Below are 23,537 nucleotides of genomic sequence, written 5' to 3'. Positions count from 1 at the left end.
GTTTCCCGTCTAAGCCATTCACCCCCAAGAGCCCCGGATCTCCGTTCCGCCTAGCGCAGGGGTAGGCAACCTCGGCTCTTTTATGACTCATGGACTTCAACTCCCAGAATTCCTGAGCCAGCATAGCTGACTCAGGAATTCTGGGAGTTGAAGTCCATGAGTCATAAAAGAGCCGAGGTTGCCTACCCCTGGCCTAGCGCCACAAGAAGTTCGGCGCTAGACCAGCTCCTCCACGTGGGTTCGCCCGGGCGCCTGGGGGGCCGGGGGCGTGGTCGTCTAGGCGGCTTTCTTGTCGCTCTTCCGCCGCGGTCCCCTCAGCTCAGACGGTTGCTTCAGCGCCAGCCGTCGCAGCCGCTTTCCCTGCTCCCCTCGGATCTCGCAGCATGACCGCCGCGGGCTGGGCTCCGTGGCTATCGCTGGCTCTCTGCTGGGCTCTAGCGTCGAGGGGCGCGACCGGTTCGGCGTGCGCTCCGTGCAAGCCGGAGCTCTGCGCTCTTGCGCAATGCGCCGTGCCGGAGCTGACCGCGCGGGACGAGTGCGGCTGCTGCGAGCGTTGCCTCAGCGCGGAGGGGGAACGCTGTGGCGGGACGCGGGGCGCTCGCTGCGGCCCGGGGCTGGTGTGCGTCAGCCAGCGTCAGGCAGGAGGAGCAGCGCCCGACGCCGAAGAAGGAACCGGCCGCTGCGTCTGCAAGGAGGACGGCGCCGTCTGCGGCTCCGACGGCCGGTCCTACGGGAGCGTTTGCGCTCTGCACCTGCGCAGCTGGCGCGCGCTCCTCGACGGCCGCCAGCGCGTCCGGAAGGCCCACGACGGCGAGTGCAAACTTGGTGAGCCGCGCGGCGCGAGGGGGAAGCCGAGAGTGCTGCCGCGGGGAGCGGCCCGCGCGTTGACACCCTGACTTTCTTTCTCTCGTTCCCGACTGGCCCAAACTTTCGAAATATAATAATAATTAATAATAATAATAATAATAATAATAATAATAATAATAATAATAATAATAATAATAATAATAATAATAATAATAATAATAATAATAATAATAATAATAATTAATAATAATAATAATAATAATAATAAATAATATAAAGTTGGAAGGGACCTTGGAGGTCATCTAGTCTTGAACTTTTGGTGTTTTAATCAGAGAGAAATACACGTCAATCTAAATAGGAACAATGACTTGTTCTTTATATAACCCTTCTCTCTCTCTCTCTCTCTCTCTCTCTCTCTCTCTCTCTCTCTCTCACACACACACACACACACACACACACACACACACACACAGGGGGGGGGAGAGAGAGAGAGAGAGAGAGAGACCAAGCAATCAAGGCAAAAAACGCGCTTGAACATGTGCAGAGATTTTTTGCAACAACCACAATCTTGGGCACTCTTTTTAAGACTTTATATATTATTGTACCTATTAAGACTTTCGGCACTTTGCAGTAGCTTGCAGCTGTTAGTGTAACTCTTGAGTGTGTGTGTGTGTGTATAGATAAGCACAGACATAATTAACACCGTTTCATTCAGCTAAAGCAACAAGTGTACAAAAACAACAAATGAACTAAATGGGGAAAAGAAACCAAGGGAATTTTGAATGCAGGTCGTTGTTCTCAGGAACTGTCTATCCCAGGGGTAGGCAACCTCAGCTCTTTTATGACTCACGGACTTCAACTCCCAGAATTCCTGAGCCAGCTTGGCTGGCTCAGGAATTCTGGGTGTTGAAGTCCGTGAGTCATAAAAGAGCCGAGGTTGCCTACCCCTGGTCTATCCTGACAACTGTTCTTACTTCCATCTAGTTCATATATTGCCTTCTGTTCCTTGTAGCTTTCCCCAGCCTAAATATATGATCTGTTCAAAGGGGTAGCATCCAGTCTGCTTAGGGAAGCAAATATCAGTTCAAGTTGGGGAATTTAGAATTTGGACTATTAAATGTTCCATGAACATGAAACTCATCTGGCTGTCGGCACTCCCAACAACCCGAATGTAGGCACACTTGAAATCCTGGGCTCCTTGGTTTCATACACTACTCATAATTTAGTTAAATTAAGTCATGTTCTGGGTTCAAAAAGCATGGGTTATGCTCCCAAAACAGGTTCAGCCACATTCCCCAGACACTACTTTACACTAGCTCAGAAGTCACCTTCTTATGCCGCTACAACATCTAGGCGCAAACTTTTCTGAATAACTTTCCATAAACACAGCCACATTGGGTATTACGGAAAGAGTGTTCCATTCACACAAATTAACCAGTCTGGGATTTTATGTGGCATGTTGGGCTTGGATTAAGAAGATCTAGGTCCACATCCCCTTCCACCTCTAAAGATCAGTAGATGGCCCTCAGCCAACTGATTCTGCTTAACCCGCACGTTTGTCACAAAATTAAAAAGGCGGGAAAGGAAGAAGGGAGACTCATCATGTGTAGTGAGCATGGAGACAGATGGAAGAACTGCTACCAAGGTCAGAGAAGTGGGATTTGAACCCAGGCCAGGAAACTAATTTGAGAAAACATCTCAGGCAATCTCCTCTCTAATTCACAGGAAGGTTAAAGTGAGATAGTGGGCAGAACATTTAGACTTGCAAGATACTGTTCTAACAATATTAGTTTCAGACTTACATGGCATTGAATTCTTCGTCTGCTCTATCTTATAGAGCTGACACATGTGCTATTCCAACATGCATAATAAATAATGGTTTAAATGGGGCTACTGTTGCCTATTATTGTATTATTACATGCATCTTTTCAGCTGTCTATTTAGATGGTAATAAAAGTACGGGCAAAGGAGAGAGGGACACATTTCTCTGTTAGTAAGTACTTCATTATATCTTAACCCAGGGGCACTAATTTACACACACATAATCAGTGGGGTAATATTTAATGGCCCCCTTTGGGAACCAGGCTGTGCGTAACAGCTGCTTCTGTTTCTATTTGTAATCAGAATTGTTCCTTTTAATTTGGTGTGTGGGTGTGGTGGGTGGGTGTGTAGATATAGATGCAGATATATAAGTACTACATACATACACTACATTTCTTTTCTTTCTTTTTTAGTTTTATTTGTGCAGTGTAGCACATTACTATTTTAGAAATAAGTGTCCTTATTTCAAATCTCTGTGGTGTGGCTAGAAATATGATGCTGCCCATACTGGAGGGCTGAAGCCCTGGATACGTGTGAATAGTCACTGTATTCATGATGTGTAGCACTTTCTTTATAAACAAAAGCCAAGCTTTTCTCCACCCCCACCCCCTGCTCCCCGAACTTCTTTCAGGCTTGCTTCAGACAGGACTGGGAGAAGTGGGAATCTTAGTTGAGAAAGGACTCTTTCAAAAGTGCCTGTGTTTCCTATAAGCTGCTTTCTCCCAAAGGCCAGCCAGCTTTATAATGTTCTGGCTACTGTGTCAGGGGAAAAAATGACAGATCTCTTTTTGTATCACCAGCAGTGCTTTTCATACCCCTTAATCCTCTTGCTGACTCAACCAGTCTGAGATTAGTTTGAAATCTGCTCATTTCACTGCCACTTATGGTTATAGGTTGCATTTCCATGAGTTTTGTTTATACGTTTCTATGGATGAGCAAATTTCAGAATCCCCTTTGATTTTAAAGGGAGTTCAGGAAGGAAGGAAGGAAGGAAAAAAATATCAAAATAATTCAAACAGAAATTAGCAATAATCACAGAAGTCCAAAATATAAAAATATTTAAGTAATGAAGGCTGGGGTGGGGTACTAGAATGCTTTTTCCTATAATGTTTTTATGCTAATTTTGTTTTGCCTTTTTTCAAACTTAACATCTGTTTATAACGTATTTTCATTTCAACCTTTGCTCTAGTGTAAATTTATTTTATGTATGTAATATGCATTCTTATCCCTTTCCTTTGTTTTTGCTTTTTTTTTTGCTTTGCTTTACCTAATTCATATAAAAATAAAATCAGGAGGGGGGGAGAATGAAATGTTCTTCCAATTGTAGCTTAGGTAAAAGAGCTACTAAGTAGTCTGTCTTATTTATCCAATAAATAGGAAGGTTAAGCAAAGAGTGGTATTCCTGTGCAAAACAGGTGAGGAGTGAAATCCTGAAGAAGAAAAGAGAAGGAGAGGGGAAAAATTATTTTCATCTGTTTCCTGAGTCTGTTTTGGGCTGGAAGGTGATTTGACCCTCACTTTCCTATTTAAATGCAGTGTAAAAGTAGTTATGTGCGGTTATGCTTATACTGTACAATTTTTTTTAGGTATATCCAAGCATGAGCACTTGAGAGTTGTGACATTAGCATGCTTGAAATGATTTCCTTGACTCCTGAAGATTGGAGTTGAATTTTCTTCTAGTAACTTGGGAGTGTTATGGCTGTCAAAAAGCATCACTGTTCATATGGCATTTACATAACCCTTCTGGGATTTACAGTTCCTATTCTGAGTTCATTTAAACTTAGCCATTTTTAAGATATTCTGTCCAAACTGGCTTCTTCCTTCCTTCTAGTATCCTGAGAGCCAATATCTATTTGGGGAGGGGGCGGGCTGTGAAAATCTATAAGGTGTTCCGGCACCTTTTTTGGATGGAACCTTGTAGGATAGGCAATGCGGGTTGTATGACATGTGTGAGTTCCGGCACCTTTTTCTTTTACAAAAAAAGCACTGGTGAGAGGCACCCACAAACACACACTAACACAGAGATGGTTTTATTGCCCAAAATAGCCTGATGACTCTAGATCTGTTAGAATTACAACTCTCATCAATTGCTCATTGAAGAATATTGTAGCTTTACACACCTGGAAGAGCACCAGATGACATAGATTAGACCCGTGGTGACAAACCTATGGTACGCGTGCCACATGTGACACGCAGAACCCTCTCTGTGGGTACGTGTGCAGTCGCCCCAGTCCTAGCCCTTCAGCTGGGTTTTATAAAATATTTTCACTTTAGGCTTCCGCTGCCATGTGCAAAAAAAAAGGTTCAATCAATCAATCAATTTCAACTTCTCACAGGAAAAAAAAGATCTCGCAAAGTTGGAATTGATTGAACTTTTAGTCCCACCCAGTCTGCCGTTACCACCGCAGCCACGCCCACCCAATGGGCCATGCCCACCCGGCACCCGACGATACATAAGTGGGTTTTGGTTGCAGTTTGGGCACTCGGTCTTTAAAAGGTTTGCCACCACTGGATTAGACTAACATTGAAGAAAAGAAATAAGTTTACAAAGATACATTTTAGAAGAATGAATGACAACTTGAAACAATTCTAATTAACAATTTAGTGCAGTGCTTCCCAAAATTTTGTGTTCATTACTCAAAGCTGCTTATCAGAGAGTCTTACTGAACTTCAGTGACCAATCCTAAGTCCTTTTCTTTAGAACGTTGTAATTTTTAACATTGCTGAATGAATGGTTATATTATAACTTCAGGATATTATTGTATTATAAAAACAATATCATTGGATATTATCTTTTTGTCATTTCAAAAAATTACCATTGGTAATTTCTTTGATTTTCCTATTATTATTAGAATCTTAATTTGGGAGATTTTTAAAAGATATATTTTAGTGCATGTGGCAATCTTCGTGTCAATTTAAATGTCCCTGTTGTGATGGGTTTGGATATCATTACCCAAAGAAAACATTTTTACCCAGTTCGAGGTAATTTATCCAGGTTTGGGATTTAATAGGCTTTTCTTTCTTTTATGTATGTATTTCAGATTTCTTGTTCCCATGATTATTTTCAAAGCTTTTTTTATTATTATTCAGAGAATATGTAAATGTCAAAAATCTTACTGTCCAAGCTTTTTCCTCATGCTCAGTTCATCTTAGAAACTGACATGGTGTGAAATGAACATATAATATGTAAGATAGGTTTCACACGTTATATGTTACATAGGTCTTTACAGGAATAAGACAAGCAGTGGAATTGTGCCCTACTGATTTATGAGCTTCTTGATGACGCATGGGGTTTTTTCCCCTCATTATAACTATTTCTAGAGGGACGCGGTGGCTCAGTGGGTTAGGACGCTGAACTTGTCGATCAGAAGGTCGGCAGTTTGGCGGGTCGAATCCCGAGTGCCGTGTAACAGAGTGAGCGCCTGTTACTCGTCCCAGCTTCTGCCCACCTAGCAGTTCGAAAGCACGTAAAAATGCAAGTAGAAAAATAGGGACCACTACGGTGGGAAGGTAACAGCGTTCCGTGCGCCTTTGGCGTCTAGTCATGCCGGCCACATGACCACGGAGACGTCCTCGGACAAGCGCTGGCTCTTCGGCTTTGAAACGGAGATGAGCACCGGCCCCTAGAGTTGGAAACGACTAGCACGCATGTGCAGGGGAACCTTTACCTTTATAACTATTTCTATAATGTCACAGACACCAACGCACAGCATGATTACCAGACTCTCTTGAAATCCTAAGAACTAGTCTAGTGAAGATGAGCCTCAGTTTGTTTATTTATTATTTATTTATATCGGGGTCTTCAAACTTGTCCCTTTTATGACTTGTGGACTTCAACTCCCAGAATTCCTCAGCCAGTGTGCCTGGCTGAGGAATTCTGGGAGTTGAAATCCACAAGTCATAAAAGGGACAAGTTTGAAGACCCCTGATTTATATCTACTAAAGGAGCCCGGCTATATTTACATTCTGATGGTAAGCATGGCTAGTAATGGGATATGCAGTGTCTAAAGTACAAAAATAGAGAAGCGGAAATTGTAAAGGGAAGATGTCAGCATCTATGCAGAGCTAAAACTGAATGATGAAATGACAGCTCACCGTAGAATTCAGCAAGCAAGTACATGGATAGGGAAATAAGTTTTGTTTCAAACCTCAAAAAAACCAAATTGTCAAGTTTTTCTGAATGATTCCAAATGGTGGTTTGAAAGGAAACCTGGATCATTACAGGTAGTCCTCGACTTACGACCTCAAATTGAGTCCAACATTTATGTTGATAAGTGAGACATTTAAGTGAGTTTTGCCCCATTTTATGACCTTTCTTGCCACAGTTGTTAAGTGAATCGCCCCAGTTGCTAAGTTAGTCACATGGTTGTTAAGTTAATCTGGCTTCCCCGTTGATTTTGCTTTTCAGAAGGTCGCAAAAGGGGATCGCTGCAACCGTCATAAATATGAGATGGTTGCCAAGCATCTGAATTTTGATCATGGAACCATGGGGATCCTGCAACGGTTGCAAGTGTGAAAAACGGTCATAAGTCCCATTTTTCAGTGATTTTGTAACTTCAAATGGACATTAAATTAAACTCACAGCTCTCCCTGGAAGATCACATAGGAGCTGTGACCAAGGGGGCCTTCTCCCGGGTTCGACTGGTGCGCCAACTACGGCCTTATCTGGACCTGGATGCCTTACGTACAGTCACCCATGCCCTTGTGACCTCTCGCCTAGACTACTGTAACGCTCTCTACATGGGGCTGCCCTTGAGATCCACTCGGAAGCTTCAACTGGTGCAAAGTGCAGCGGCACGGACACTTTTGGGAGCCTCCCGATACTCCCATATCACACCTCTCCTCCGTGCGCTGCATTGGCTTCCGGTTGCCTTCCGTGTGAAGTTCAAGGTGCTAACAATGACATACAAAGCCCTACATGGCATGGGTCCGGACTACCTACGGGAGCACCTTCTGCCAATGTCAACACCCCACCGCCCTGTGCGCTCCCACAGAGAGGGCCTCCTCAGGGTGCCACCGCTCAAGGAATGTCGGCTTGTGGCGCCCAGGGGGAGGGCATTCTCAGTGGGTGCGCCAGCCCTCTGGAACTGCTTACCAACTGAAATCCGGATGGCCCCCGACCTCCGCACCTTCCGGCGCGACTTAAAGACTTACTTATTCCAGCAGTCCGGCCTGGCCTGATAGCTCTGATAGCTCTAATTGGGGTCCCAGTTTGTTTTGTTTTGACTATTGTTTTTCAATACTGTTTCGTTTTGTTGCCTATCTTACTCTGTACACCGCCCCGAGTCCCTCGGGAGAAGGGCGGTTTATAAAAACAAACAAATAAATAAATAAATAAATAAATTAAATGAACCGTTGTAAGTTGAGGACTACCTGTAGTTATTCCAACTTCTAGGCTGCATTAACAGAGGGATAGAATGAAGATCATGGGAGGCTTTGTAAAGCCTTAGTAAGATGTAGAGGCTCTGGAAAGAGTGCAGAAAAGAGCAAGAAAGAGCAGTATTCCAATATTTGACAGTTGCCACAAAGAAGAGGGAGTCAAGCTATTCTCCAAAGCACCTGAAGGCAGGACAAGAAGCAATGGATGGAAACCAATCAAGGAGAGAAGCAACCTAGAACTAAGAAGAAATTTCATAAAGGTGAGAACAATCAACCAGTGGAACCGCTTGCCTTCAGAAGTTGTGGGTGCTTCATCACTGGAGGCTTTTAAGAAGAGACTGGACAGCCATTTGTCTGGAACTATAGGGTCTCCTGATTGAGTAGGGGGTTGGACTAGAAGACCTCCAAGGTCCCTTCCAATTCTGTTGTTGCTTTCCATTTCCTTTCCCTAGCTATTGCCCTATCTTAGGGCAAGGCCACCTCTCTTACCCATAAGTTTTTTCCCAGTTGTATCTCCCCCCCCACACACACACAAAAGAGAATTCGCCAGGAAACAACCTCATTTTGGTCTGCAAGGGGGGGGGGAAGACTTTGTTCTGCATTCAGACCACACCCATCTCATTTGGGCACAAAATCCTCCTAACCAATTACTCAGTGCATGAAATGATTTTGCAAGTAACTATTGTATATCTGTGCTATTTTGCCTGAAATCCAGAGGCAATCCTTTTTGGCTTAACCAAGTATGTTCTTTGGAATCATCATACTGACCAAGGAGAAAGTATGAGGATAAATCCTATGTGTCAAATAACTGAAAATAGTCATCTACAAGCAGGGTTAGACATTCCCTGAAATCCAAGATGGCATCAGAAAGATTTAATGAAACAGAGTGTGTAAGTTTACTAAGCTCTAGACAGGGGTAGGCAACCTTGGCTCTTTTATGACTCATGGACTTCAACTTCCAGAATTCCTGACCTGACTCAGGAATTCTGGGAGTTGAAGTCCATGAGTCATAAAAGAGCCGAGGTTGCCTACCCCTGCTCTAGGTTGTAAAGTGCTCCCGTAACTATTCCTAGAGAGAAGGGAAAAGCTGAATGAGATGATGCCACTTAATCTTTTTCTAACTAAAATGTATCTACAGAGGATGGGGAAGACATAAGAAGACTGGGTTCAACGGCAATGAACAGACTATTTTCCAGGAGAATTTCATGCAAAGTTATATTAGATTGTCTTAGCTGAATGTGAAGACTTTTGGGTGTTTATTCTAAATATTATTATTATAATTCACCGCTCAGTCAGCCAGATGTTCAGACTGGATTTGGCATTTCTGTCCATCTCAAGTCCTTTCCAACATCTGGGATAGGCAGATGTTGATGTTAGATGGGGTTAAAGGTTTTGTCGCAGGATGTAAGATTATTATTATTTGTTAAACTTATTTGCCACCTATCTCACTGTGGAGCTAGTCAGAGTGGCTGGCTTACAACAGTAAAAGCAGAAAGAAGTGTAAACGACAATAACAAAACAGTGAAACAATGAAATAAATAATGAAAGTAATAACAGATTAAAAGATGGGCGGGGTGGGGGGAGCAGACAATGCAGAGTGGGAGGTGGGATTTGCTATCAATCTAGTAGTTACCTCCAGTGTGGTACTTTCCCAAAATATCAGAAAGCATCTATCAAAATTCTCCAGCAAATGCTCTGTAATTATTTGTAAAGTTTGTAAGGGTTTTGTTACTGTAGTTGTACCTGTTTTTCTTTTTGACCATCTTTGTGAGGGAAGGCAAGAGAAAGTTCTTTCTAGCAATCCAATAAAAAAAAGCTTTTTTAAAAAAAGAGATAGGGGGATGCCTGACAACCCTTCAATAAAGGAATCAAAGCTTTGTCTGGATTAGTCTTACAGGGACTGCTTTTGGTCCCAGGTGTATTATCTAGCTTTTGAAATTGTTGGTTCTCATGCTTTCTACTCTATCCTGGCTTTGTTGTCTGCATTTGCCTGAAAAACTGAAGGTTCTGTAAGCAGATTTAATAATGACCTAATGAGCAAAAACGCATCAGAAGCCAGTCAAAGAAACAAGAACCCTTTTGAAGTGATGGGACTTTTCCAAAATCTTTGTACATATGCCACTGCAGCCAATCAGTTCTTGAATTGCAGAGCTATATCCCATAAACACATTCCTGTGAAGTTATTTTTCTTTAACATGCCTTTGAGCTGGGACAATTAATAGGTTATATTAAGTTTAAAATATACTACTTCTTGCTGGAAGACAACAGACTAAATTCACACATTGGGCTAAGCCAGACATGTCAAACACAAGGCCCGGGGGCCGGATCCGGCCTGCAAAGAGGTTTCATGTGGCCCGCGAAGCCATCCTGGAAAAAGCGAGGGAACGGCCCCCACTGCCTTGGACCCTGCCCAGAGACCCTCCTTCTGCCAGAGACCCTCAGATCTCTCCCACTCCTGCCCAGGCCCCCATAGGCACCCTTGATACGAACGATGTAGAGCTGGCCACGCCCACCCAGTAGGCCATAAGCACTCTAGCCATGCCCAGCCAGTAGGCCACGCCCACCCTGGCCATACCCACCTGGCCCCCTGAGGGCAACCACAATGCTGATGCGGCCCTCAATGAAATTGAGTTTGACACCCCTGGGCTAAGCGATATCATAATTTACTTGGTTTTGTCTCAAAACCTGTGAATCGTAAACATGATTTATGGCTTAAAACATTGTGTAAATTGAGGATATAAGTTCATGCAACATGATGAAAGAAAAATCTCCTTCAGTCAAGCTCGGCTGAATGCAATGCTTCAACCTAATAGTCAACCCATCACCAGTGTTCAAACAAGATTCGCTCGCCTAATCCTGTTGGGGGTTTTTTTGTACATGGAAGGAGATGGGGGTGTCATCTTGTCAGTCACAAATTTCATTGGAGACATTTCTTTTTTATAATTGCCATTCATCCAATTGAAGCTATAATATTAATTTGCTTGACTTTTTTTTAAATCTTGCATTATTCTCGGGTAATGTTTTAAAGGTGTGTTCCGATTGGGAAGAGAACATATCTTTCTTTTTTCCTTTTTAATTAAAGTAGATGTTGTGGAAATGAAAGTAGGCAGAAAGGAAGGAGGTAAACAGTGCACCGAAAGTTTTCATAATCAAACATTTTGAAACTAACCAAGAAATTAGTTATTTTTATTGTTATGTAAATTAGGAAATTTCAATTGCTATAATTATCATGTAAATTGCAGCATAAGAATGATGAAGTATGATGTGATTTAATCCCTGTCTGACTTAAATACTAAAATGAAGAAACTTTTTAATCATGAATTTTCTTAATAAGCTGTTTAAAATTACAAGGCAAAATAAATCATTTTCTCATCCAAAATTAATTCAAGAGCAGCTCTAGGTGTCAGAAATTGAAAATACATATATATAAATGTATCCAAAGTTGGAATTTATACTACATAAGCTTTTGTTTCAGAACTTTAGGGGTTTTGCAAGGCTAAAATTCCTGAATTTTTGATTATTGGATTATTATTGAAAAATAGTTGAATTATTGGATTGAGCCAACCAAATTTAGTGCTCCAACAGCTGCTTCTGTAAATGATGAATATTTTTAACTTCATCTTTGTAAACCTTTAATATAAATTAAAACATGGAAGTCCTTAAAAACTTTCTTTTTTTATGTACTGCAAGTTACCAAGCAATTATAAAATCTTGAATTGACTTCAGACTTCAGAGCATCAGTGCGTTTGACACTCAGCAAGTTGCATTCAGAAATGTCTTTTAAAGTAAGATCTCACCCTTAAATAGCAAAGCTCATCAGTATTTGTTTTTCCACTGTTGAAATCAGGGAGAAATCTGCTAATAGTTTGCAGTGTAGAGAGTTCCTTGCATAGTCTTAAAAAAAGATCTGAACTTTTTTTTTTAAGCAATTCAGTTGGATACAGTTTGCCAAACACTTTATATTTTATTTATATAAAGGAATAATTTATGTAGACCATTATGATTCCCAGTTTATTTTGAAAGTTCTACAGACTGTGAAGTATTATGCCATCTGCCGCAGTGAGAAGTCCCCACTTCTCCTCCCCACAGAGAAGATGGCAATTGTTGGATCAGCAAGACAACAACAGGGCCAAGAGAAAAATTTTACTTTCCATCAGAGCTGTGCCAATAAGGAGGTGCTGAGACAAGCTGTCTAATGAGACTACAGGTAGTCCTCGACTTACAACAATTTATTTAGTGACTGTTTGAAGTTACAACAGCACTAAAAAAAGTGACTGATGACTTTTGTTCTCTCACGACCATTGCAGTATGGTCACGTAATCAAAATGCAGATGCCTGATAAACTAATAAAAAATAGAGTTTAAAAAAGTCATATGCTTGGCAATGGACTCATAGTTATGACGGTTGCAGTGTCCTTGGGTCGTGTGATCACCTTTTACAAATTTAGCGGGGAAGCCAGGATTCACTTAACAACTGTGTTACTAATTTAACAACTGAAGTGATTCACTTAACAACTATGGGAAGGAAGGTCATAAAATGGCAAAATTCACTTAACATACTACATCTTCCTTAGCAACAGAAATTTTGGACTCAGTTGTGGTCATAATTTGAGGATTGCCTGTATAAGGAGTCAGGGACAAGAAAGCAGCCTGATTCCCAATGACCAGATTAGACTTTCTCTAAACTGTTTTTCTTTCTATCTTGTATAACTATATTGGCCTGTATTGCTTCCCCCTTAGAGATACAAGTTTTATTGTGAAGCTGCCTCTTTCATGTACCCTTATCTCTTTTCTTTTCCCTCTCCTTCTGAATTTTTTCCCTTTTCTGGTTTACCTACTTCCTGCTTCAAACTGTGTCTGCACAATTTGAGCTATCCTGTGTGATCTCCCTCACTTCTTTCTGTTTTTCTCTGTTGCCTCTGTGCTCACTAGTCATTCAACTACTAAAGTAGTTCTTTCTCCATTAATTGCTCATTCATCACTAGATATTGAAAAATGAAACTTCTCTGTGTTTGGTCGTCCTCAGTGCTTTTTTTGTAAAAGAAAAAGGTGCCGGAACTCACACATGTCATACAACCCGCCTTGCCTACCCTACAAGGTTCCATCCAGAAAAGGTTCCGGAACTCCGTTCTGAGCGTTCTATGAGAAAAAAAGCCCTGGTCGTCCTAACAGTATGGTGTCCGCCTGCCCACCAGGATCCTGTTATTTCATAAGTTCTGGATTGGTAGAGGGAACTCTCAATATTCTTGTTCCTGTCCCTTCTCACATTTCATGCCAGTACATCCTGCACTGTTGGAAGTGCTGCAGGGATTTGACTCCCTCTGTTGATCCTATTTACCCTAAAAGCAAGGGGACTGAGACTTCAGGCTGAACGTGACAGCCCAGAGTCTGACTAGAAATTGCTGTCCAAGGAGAGGTTTCAGTTTGCGAAGGAGCAATTATTTAATACGTGAAGAACATTTATTGACACTGTTGTATAATAATGTGCAGAGCGATGGAAAATCATTCACAATAATATGAAAAAGTAGCTCCTTCAATAATAAACCCAAAAATTTTATTGAGAAAAAATGTTATACACACAGATAAAGGTAAAGGTAAAGGTTCCCCCGCACATGCAGATACACATCTCTAAAAGGTACAGTTTGGAAGGGCAAGGAAAAAAACTTTTTAAGAAATTATAAAATGGCTATCAGCCTGACTACATCATACCAACAGTATCTCATTAAATTAATAGAATAGAATAGAATAGAATAGAATAGAATAGAATAGAATAGAATAGAATAGAATAGAATAGAATAGAATAGAATAGAATAGAATAGAATAGAATAGAATGGAATGGAATGGAATGGAATAATTCTTTATTGGCCAAGTGTGATTGAACACACAAGGAATTTATCTCCGGTGCATAAGCTCTCAGTGTACATACAAGCAACAGGTGATAAATCATGATCATAATCATCATAAAAATATCCATAAATCATAAGATACAACATTTAGAGAACAGAGGGTGACGCGTGCTGCTTTAAAACGATCAAAAAAGATAAAAGAACAAGATCAGCAGAAGTCTATGGAACTTTCACAATGTACTTACAGTCAAGTAGTGGGAGGTGGGAAAAGATTTGGGTGAGGAATGTAAAATTTATATAAGTTTGAAATCTAAGAGAATTTTTATAAAATGTTTTATAGATGGTATTTAGATTTTAAAAAGCTAAGCATGTATCTGAATTATTAGCCTAAATGTTGGAGGTGTGGTGATAAAGATGTAATATATCTTCATATTTTCATATATGGTAGACTTGTAAAAAGGTTAAGGCTTTTTGGATAAAAGTCTGATGGAATATACTAAGTTGATGTTGAATTTAATTACGGGGATAGTACTGGAAAGAGGAACTGCCGACTATAGAAGAGTGGATTTTAAAGGTTTCTGACCTGGTCGAAATGGTGAAGATTTCGGCCTATTTGAAAGATTACTCGCAGGAACGTTATATTATGGAAGGGAGAAAATGGCTTGGGTTTATTCAGAACAAGTATAGGGTTAAGAAGTTTTATATTTGAATAAGTCTTCTTTCTTTGTTTTTTTTTCTATATTAGTTTTTTTATATATATTTATATATATTTAATATTACTAAGGTTTGTTTTATCCTATATAAGCTAGAGAGTGATAGATTTTAGAGTTTATGGTTGTTAGTATATGGTTGTTTATGATTGTTTTTTTTATATATACCTTGTATTTAGCTCTGGGAAGTCGGGGGGGGGAGGGGGGAGAGGAAGGGGGGGAGGGAGAAGGGGGGGAAGGGGGGATTTTTTTAAGGGAAAAATTGTATGTTAAAACTTTTCAATAAAAAAAAAACATTTAGTGATAGTCATAGGACACTAAATAAGCAAACAACATAAACCATACTAGGATACTAAATAAAACAATATGCATCATAAGATACAAACAAGTTATAGTCATAAGAAGATAAGGAAATAGGTAATAGGAAAGATAAAAAGAATAATAGTAATAGTAATATAGTCTGACAGTGTTGTGGGAATTGGTTGTTTGGCAGAGTGACAGCATGGAAAAAACTGTCCGTGTGTCTAGTTTGGGCATGCAATGCCCTAGAGCAGGGGTAGGCAACCTCGGCTCTTTTATGACTCATGGACTTCAAATCCCAGAATTCCTGAGCCAGCCAAGCTGGCTCAGGAATTCTGGGAGTTGAAGTCCATGAGTCATAAAAGAGCCGAGGTTGCCTACCCCTGCCCTAGAGCGTCGTCTTGAGGGAAGAAGTTGAAACAGTTTAGGTCCAGGATGTGAGGGGTCTGCAGATATTTTCACAGCCCTCTTTCTTGCTCGTGAAACATACAGGTCCTCAATGGAAGGCAGGCTGGTAGCAGTTGTTTTTTCTGCAGTCCTAACTATCCATTGAAGTCTGTTTCTGTCTTGTTTGGTTACAATGCCAAACCAGACAGTTATAGAAATGCAAATGACAGACTCAACAATTCCTTTATAAAACTGTATCAGCAGTTCCTTGGGCAGTCTGAGCTTTCTGAGTTGGCACAGGAAGAACATTCTTTGTTGTGCTTTTATGATGACATTTTTGACAGTAGGTGTCCATTTTAAGTCTTGAGATATTATGGAACCTAGAAACTCTACTGTTGATACTGTGTTGTCTCATACTGTAAGAGTTGGTAGAGTAGGGGGGTTTCTCCTAAAATATTATCATTTCTACAGTTTTGAGTTTTTCAGTTCAAGATTGTTCTGGCTGCACCACAATGTTCAACCTCCCATCTGTATGCAGATTTGTCGTCTCAAATGAGACCAATCACTGTTGTATCATCTGCAAACTTCAGTACTTTAACAGAGGGATCCTTCAAGATGCAGTCATTGGTATAGAGAGAGAAGTGGAGAGAGCACACAGCCCTGAGGGGGCCCTGTGCTAATTGTACAGGTATCTGATGTGATTTTGCCTAGATTCACTTCTATACAAACAAAGTCAAATGTATTCTGTATTCAGGCTGCGTTCATTTCTTTTTTCTCAACCTTGTCTATATTTTAAAGGACAAAGGCCAAGTCCAGCCCTTGGACAGGAAAAAAAGGGTTCTTCCCAAGCTACATTATCCAAGGAGTTGCTGCCCATTTCAAGGGGAGATGTTAATGAACACTGTGCCCACACAATGCTGCTGCCCATATCAGTGAAAAACAGACTGGGCTACAACACCTGATTCTGCTTATCTGTGCCGGGGACACTATTATTTGTGTCTTAGTGTAGACTAAATACTATTTTATTCAGGAGCGACAAATAAGAGGAAGGTCAAGGGGAAAATGAAAACTGCAAGAGCACAGTGCCAGGCTAAAACTGTAGTGGGGGACAGGTCTTCCCTTTGTTGCTTATAAAGTTGGCAAAATATTGTTACAATAGTTTCTTTAATGAACAGGCACCCTGCAGCCTAGGACTCCATGTAGCTTCTCTGTCTCTTTTTGCAGCTGTGAAAACCTTATCCAATTGTACCACAATTAATTGCAATGTTTCCAGTGCTTTTTTTGTAAAAGAAAAAGGTGCCGGAACTCACACATGTCATACAACCTGCCTTGCCTACCCTACAAGGTTCCATCCAAAAAAGGTGCCGGAACTCCGTTCTGAGTGTTCTATGAGAAAAAAAGCCCTGAATGTTTCTAAAAATGGCTGGCAGTTTTCCATCCTTTCCCAACCAAAAAGAAGAAAAGAAAAAATTAGCACATCTAATGTACAACGCATGCATGCTTAGTTTTTATCACTCCTAGTGTGGTTCCTGCCTGCCAAATATTACTTATTCCAGCTGTGGATAATGGTTTAATAAATGCCTTTTTAACAGAGTAAAAACTAACAGTCTGAAATTGGCTGCTACTTTAGGAAGATGTTTTGCACAGAACATTCAGGGATGTTAGCCATAATAACACACTGATTATTGTTACTGTTTGTCCAATGATTCACTGAAAAACAGAGCTAGAAGAATAGACTATACCTGCAAATGTCAATCTGATGAAGGAGGGAGGGTGATATCAGAGCTGAGTTCAAGGAATCATTCACCCTTCCTTGAAATGAGTGACAGTTTTCAAACCCAGCCATGCTAATTATCACTCTTTCTGTTCACCAAATGCCAATTAGCCAAGTACCTGCATGCTGAGGTCAGAAATGCAAACAAAAGCTCCGCAATTTCTGCTTCCAGTGTTTTTGTTGAAAGCCAAGAAGTTTGCAATGAATTAGTCGTTATGCTAGAGCAGGGGTGTCAAACTCAATTTCATTGAGGACCGCATCAGCATTGCGGTTGCCCTCAAGGGGCCGGGTGGGCGTGGCCTACTGGGTGGGCGTGGCTAGAGTGCGTATGGCCTACTGGGTGGGCGTGGCCAGCTCTACATCGTTCGCATCAAGGGTGCCTATGGGGACCTGAGTAGGAGTGGGACAGATCTGAGGGTCTCTGGCAGGAGGGTCTATGGGCCAGGGCCAAGGCCGTGGGGGCCGTTCCCTCACTGTTTCCAGGATGGCTTCGCGGGCCACATGAAACCACTTCGCGGGCCGGATCCGGCCCCCGGGCCTTGTGTTTGACAGGTCTGTGCTAGAGTGTCTGCTGTTTAAATAAATGTGTTTGTATACAGTTTGCATACAAATACTCATAATTCAAATGATCCAGTTCAATCCAAGAAAGCCTTCACTATACAGCAATGGCAAGCCTCTAGATTTCTAGAGAAATTTCTAGAAAAATTGTAGAGCTTCTATAACAGAGGCAAATTCCTTGTGTGTCTAATCACACTTAGCCAAATAAAGCTATTGTATTGTATCGCATCGCATCGCATCGCATCCTATCCTATACCCTACCCTACCCTACACTACCATACCATACTATACTGTACTAAGTTTGTTGCCAGGGTTCTCTAATAATAGTTTTCCAAGGACCCAAAAGCTCAGATAATGAGACTTTTTGTAGAAAAACTGTGAATCAAATCAGGTAGGAAATAATTCTAGCAACTGCTGTATATCAAAGATGGATAGTTTCTGTTTAATCTGTTGATGATAACATTCCTGTCCACATTCTTGTGTTTGTTTTTCACACCCATGGAATAGAAACTGCTGGAAACTGCTTCTTGTCAGCATTATATAAACTTTGGCGTATGTGGTTTTTAGAAAACTGAAGTCATATATCTGCCATGTGGATCGTTGTCTGCCATCTTGTTGGCTGCAATGTTCTGGAAGTCTTCCCCATGTTATATCTTGTTCTTATTTGTTAACCTTTCTGATTGCCTTCAGCTCCATCAAGCACCATGACACACTTACCGTACTTCTCGCTTCAGTTTTCTCCCCAGTTTTTCACTGAACCACACTCCTTTATTCAGGGATACCTTGATGCATCCCTTCAAGGTTTTGTGGAACCACACATAACCCTCCTCAGTAGCAGTAGCCACAAGACTTCTATGGAATAGAACAAGCTGGTTGCCCTTAATAGGAGGAGCAGAGTGGTCCAAGAGAAGACCTTTATTTACTATTGGGAAAAACAGGTTACAGAACTTTGAAAGTCTGTTCATCAAGAAAATTACTTGCCACATAATCTTGACATGTAACCTGTTGCAGGCGTCTATATAATAATTGATTGTTTGATGATTGTTGCTGGGGTGGGGGTTAGAAGTTATTGGGTTTGGTGCTTAGTGTTTTACTTCTTAAACCCCTTGGAGTCACTGTGAGTCACGGTGATTTTCTTAATAAATAAAGACAGTACATGCATGCATGAATGAGTGAATGGTTTAAAATTATGATTACCGTGAAGGTAGATAAGGTGATTCTGGTGGTATTTGGAGGAAGGAGCATAAGGATACTATAGGTAACTAGCCAAAAGAAGTTTAGAGAAGTTTGGAAAATATAATTAATCTGTATTTTCTCAACACATATAGGGATCCAAAGACTGGAGGCTAACTAAGTAAAAATGGAAAAGAAGTAGATGTCTTTTAGATCTGACTGTAAACTTTGAGACACAAACTTTTTGAAGTAGAGTCTTTTTTTCTAGAAATCTGAGGTAGGACAGTGGATTTAACTACAAGTTGGAATGCAAAGTGTTTCCACTTATAAAAGAGCAACCAGATCTCTCTATATGTGTAAATAAAATAAATAACAACTAAACTTTTTCTAACAGAACTGAAATCTAAAAATAAGTGCTAGCTTCTAGAGATTTCTTAACATGTTGGTGCAAAATTGTTCATCTCTTAGAGTGAGCGAGCACAATCCTTCATTTGTAGTAACTCCCTTTGGCATTAACTAATTTTCACATAATTTCACAGGAACAGCTATTTTTGCAAAGAAGCAAATTTTTGCAAGGAAACAAAATTTTGTTCATACACATCAGACTTACTCATGCCTTGTTTTCAAAACTAGGAAAAGAATGATATTGCTTCGCTATGTTCTAGTAGTTAATGCAGCCAGATGAATTAGACAATGTCTGTATTTACACATTACATTAAACCATAATTTTGTTGCTCTTTTAGGCAGGGTTCATTAAATGAACTCAGCAAGTAGCTGTGCACCTAGGAGACAATATTTTTCTGGGCTAAGAAGAAGAATTGGGTTAATTAGTATTTGGATGGGTGAGTACCAAGGAATATCAGGTTTGTAGATCTGATGGTTGAAAAACATCCAGGAGAAAGTAGCATCGCCAATACTATGTGGATGGCAGTGGAGGTTGTATTCTATGTATATATATGAGTCCATCTGAAAGCAGGAATATCACCTGAGCAACAATGAGGCAGGTTTTATAAAAGAACAGATACTATACAAATAGCCAAACTTAGTGTTTACCTGAATACATGCTGCAGAAGAAAAATCAAAAGGCATATGCTCTGTTCTAGTGTGCCTGGGGGGGGGGGAGCAGAAGGAAGTGACCTCAGATTAGTAATCTCGATTTAGACAAGAGCTTGCAGAGCAATAACCAGAAAGGGAGTGCAAAATAAACATTTAACATGTATCCCACTGCATTTTTGTGTTCAGTAGATGACAAAGACTTAAAGTATCAGTGCCATTGGACATGGATCCCGTTGATAAACAGTATTTCAGTTTAGTGGGTCTCTCTTCTTGAGCACCTAACATATAGTGGTGCATGGTGCCTGGTGGTTTTTTTTGTTTTGTTTTGTTTTTTGTCATGGATGTAACATTCTTCATTTGAGGGAGTTGAATGCTTCCTTGCTCGTCTTCACACAGAACAGTTGGTTTTGTTTCTCCTATGCAAAAGTGTATGTGCTGTGTAGATACATACTCTGTTTTGAGGGACTATATAATGAATGAACCTTTTATTGCCAAAGTGCAGCCATGTATACATTGAGATTGGCTGAGCCTCCCTTCGTGCCCCCCACCACCACAACTCACAGTGACAACAAACCCACCATCTGGTTACACTATGTGAGCTAATTGCACAACACACCGGCCTCGCAAGTTAATCATACATAAAGCTGTTTCCTGTTCAAGAGCCTGACAGCCCATGGATAGAAGCTGTTCTTCAGCCTGTTGGTACAGCTGTCTATACTCCTGTATCTCCTACCCGATCGTAGGAGAGCAAAGAGGTACCGACCAGGGTGTGAGTCGTCCCTGAGAATTTTTCTCACTCTTCCAAGGCAGTGAGCCCTGGCGATGTCATCCAGTAGTATCAGGGGACAGCCCACGATGTTTTGTGCTGTGCTCATTACCCTCTGTAATACTTTCCTATCTGTGGCTGTCAGGCCAGCATACCAAACCACAATACAGTGCGAGAGGACGCTCTCTATAGTACAGCGGTAAAAGAAGGTCATTAGCCGTTCTACCCTGTTCTTCCACAAGACCCTGAGGAAGTGAAGTCTCTGTTGGGCCTTTCTAGCCACCTGGGTTGTATTGGCTTTCCAGGTAAGATCTTCACAGAGGTAGACTCCCAGGAATTTAAAGGAGGAAACTATCTCCACACAGCCCCCCCTAATGTAAAGTGGGGCAGGTTCCTCTCTTTTCCTCCGGAAGTCTAGCACCGTCTCCTTTGTCTTGCCGATGTTCAGGTGCAAGTTGTTCTCTAAACACCATATGGATAGTTTTTTGGCACGACCAGATGCGTGAGGGAATGCTCCCCATGTCATCTGGATTTCTTCATGGGGGGCCCCTGTAAAGGGGTCGAAAGTCGCCCTGGAGGGGTGACGAGAGGGGGAGAGGTCTCAGTTGGCGGTAGAAGGGCGGCGACCCTCCCGTCAGCTTGGAGCTACTCTCCAAACCGAAGAAGAAAGGATTGGCCACTCCCATGGCCCATCATTTAGCCGTTTCCAGCCGAAGCCAAAATTACAACAAAGCACTTGAAAACTGGGTGAGAATTGCCTTCTTCCTTTCTTAATTGCCCACTTTTTCCTGTCAAAAGCTCCTTGAATTTACTTCCCCCAGCGAGGAGAGAGGGTCGGGAGAAAAAAGAAAACCTTGAACAGAATAATACTGTTTAATTCCTTACTTACTTCCGTTCTATTTGTGGCGACCCAAAACTCCTATCCTTACAGAAACTGGCTATTCTGTCCATTTGATTAAAAAAAGAGAGAAAAGAATTACTTAAAAGTTACTTAAAAGTACTCAAAACTGATAAAGTTACTCTGTCTGAAAAAGTTTTCAAGTATGCTGGGGACATCTTGTGGCCTTTTTGGCAAATAAACCTGTTTATTTTGGAACTTCCCTTGACATTATCAGCTAAAGATAAAAACCTGAATCAGCTGGAGGTGAACTCAAGGCTTGTGGAGGTGAACATTTACTGACTTTTGTTTAAAAATTAGCCTCCACTAAGGACTATTTACCATTACTTCAAAATGGAGACTGATCAGCCACAATCCTCGCTTGACTATAAGCTCATATTAGAAACAATCCATAAAGTTTCTGAGTTGTTTATTTCCAGGCTGGAAAATTTAGGTGCCAACTCCAATTTACAAGGTGTAACCCAGACTTCAACTAAAGAATTTACAACTCAGAATATAACAAAACAGGAACAAATTACTACTGAGACAGAGGAACACAAGGTACAACAAGATATTGAAAAAGCTAATACAAAAAATTTGACTCTATCCAAAGAACCGACAACTCTAAAAATACAAAGAACTATCACTATGGCAAATAACCTTAAGGACCAACAAACAATGAGAAAACTTAATACTCAACTTTTGACTCCATCGAAAGAGCCTATAACTTTAGAAGTATACTATGTGCAAGATAGTGATGCTAACATAGAGGACGTGGAAAATCAACAAAGACAGTTTCCTGAAAGCCTGGATAGCCAAGCAGTAATTACAAAACTGGATAAGACTCTCTACCTAAAGCAGATGAACCCAGATGGAAGAGGAATCCAGACTGAACTGAAGATAAAATTTTTAGAGCAAATACAGAGACTAGAACTAACAGGGCAACAACATAATGATTACAAATGGTTTGGTTTTTGTGGATCACTGATGGCTAGATGGCCTCCTTCGATTCAAATAATATGTATTGGAGCGAAGGGAGACCTTTCTGGCAATTCAAAGGCCTTGGTCTGGAAACCTGATTGGCAAAAAAAGAAAGCCCAAGTTAGATTTTAAAAATGAGTTCTTAAGAGAACCATTAAAGGTTATCCTTTTAGTAATCGGTGATCTATCAGGATCTAAAATAGAAAATGTTTATGAGATAGAATTAGAATGTGTTTATGTATCTTATTAGGCTTATTTTAGACATTATAATTTGTGCACTGGCATAATGGAAATTTGGTTTATAGATCCCACGTTTGATGTTAAAGGACGTTTGATTATTTCATTTAAGAATTAAGAATTAGCTAAAATTTAAAACAGAATCTGGTTGTGTATAAATAGTTGTAGATTGATAAACATAGGTTGTGGTCCTGTCAGTAATGTGTGATGTATTAGGATGTGAAACAGACAGTGTTTATTAGGTAAAATATAGCCACTCAGCCACTGTGTACATGTTAGATGCCATAGTTTTTGCTGTAATGGAATAAGGGAAATTTGGGTTGTGAATATTATTTGGTATGTTAAAGGCTAAATTTGAATAATATAATTAAATTAAAGTCAAAATTAGGTAAAATTTAATAACAGGACATAGATATATCTCAATGAAATTGAACTGACAAATTTTTTAACTGACCATGCTATTTCTAGAAATTTATTAGTTTAAACTGGTTGTATTAAATGTTAAGGGAAATTGAGGGACGTTTTGATAATGTAACCTGAATTATGTACTGAAAACTCTGTTATTGAATTTCTGATTACCCAGTCACCATGATGCTTTCTAAATGTGTAGATTTTAATTGAAAAACCAATAAAACTTGTTTAAAAAAAGATTTTCTTTTCCACAAATTTGTAAATTTTCCTATGAAATAGAATTGCCATATGGTCATGTACTTTAGGATCCTTAACAATAGTCATACTTAGGGCCTATGGCCAGAGGTTACCTTGATTCTCTTTCAATGGATCCTTCCTGGTGAAATTCTCCTTAGAGGCAGCTTTGCTTTTGTTTGTATCTTTGATTGATTAGTAATGGAACCTGAACTTATCTC

The 23,537-nt window shown here is 40.6% G+C and overlaps 1 protein-coding gene across 2 annotated transcripts in view; it reads left to right on the top strand.

The window, feature by feature from the left end:
- The first annotated feature begins 319 nt into the window (after positions 1–319).
- Positions 320–23,537, top strand: part of IGFBPL1 (insulin like growth factor binding protein like 1) — a 46,767-nt gene continuing 23,549 nt past the window's right edge. For both annotated transcript variants that reach the window (XM_081321768.1, XM_081321767.1), the window contains exon 1: positions 320–825. In XM_081321768.1, coding sequence (XP_081177894.1) covers positions 384–825 — 442 coding nt within the window. In that variant the 5' untranslated portion in view covers positions 320–383. The remainder of the gene's footprint in view (positions 826–23,537) is intronic.

Source organism: Vipera berus (genome assembly GCF_964194415.1).
Source record: "Vipera berus genome assembly, chromosome: 2".
Lineage (NCBI taxonomy): Eukaryota > Metazoa > Chordata > Lepidosauria > Squamata > Viperidae > Vipera > Vipera berus.
The sequence above is the reverse complement of the archived record's forward strand: the minus strand, read 5'-3'. Positions and strand labels throughout refer to the sequence as shown.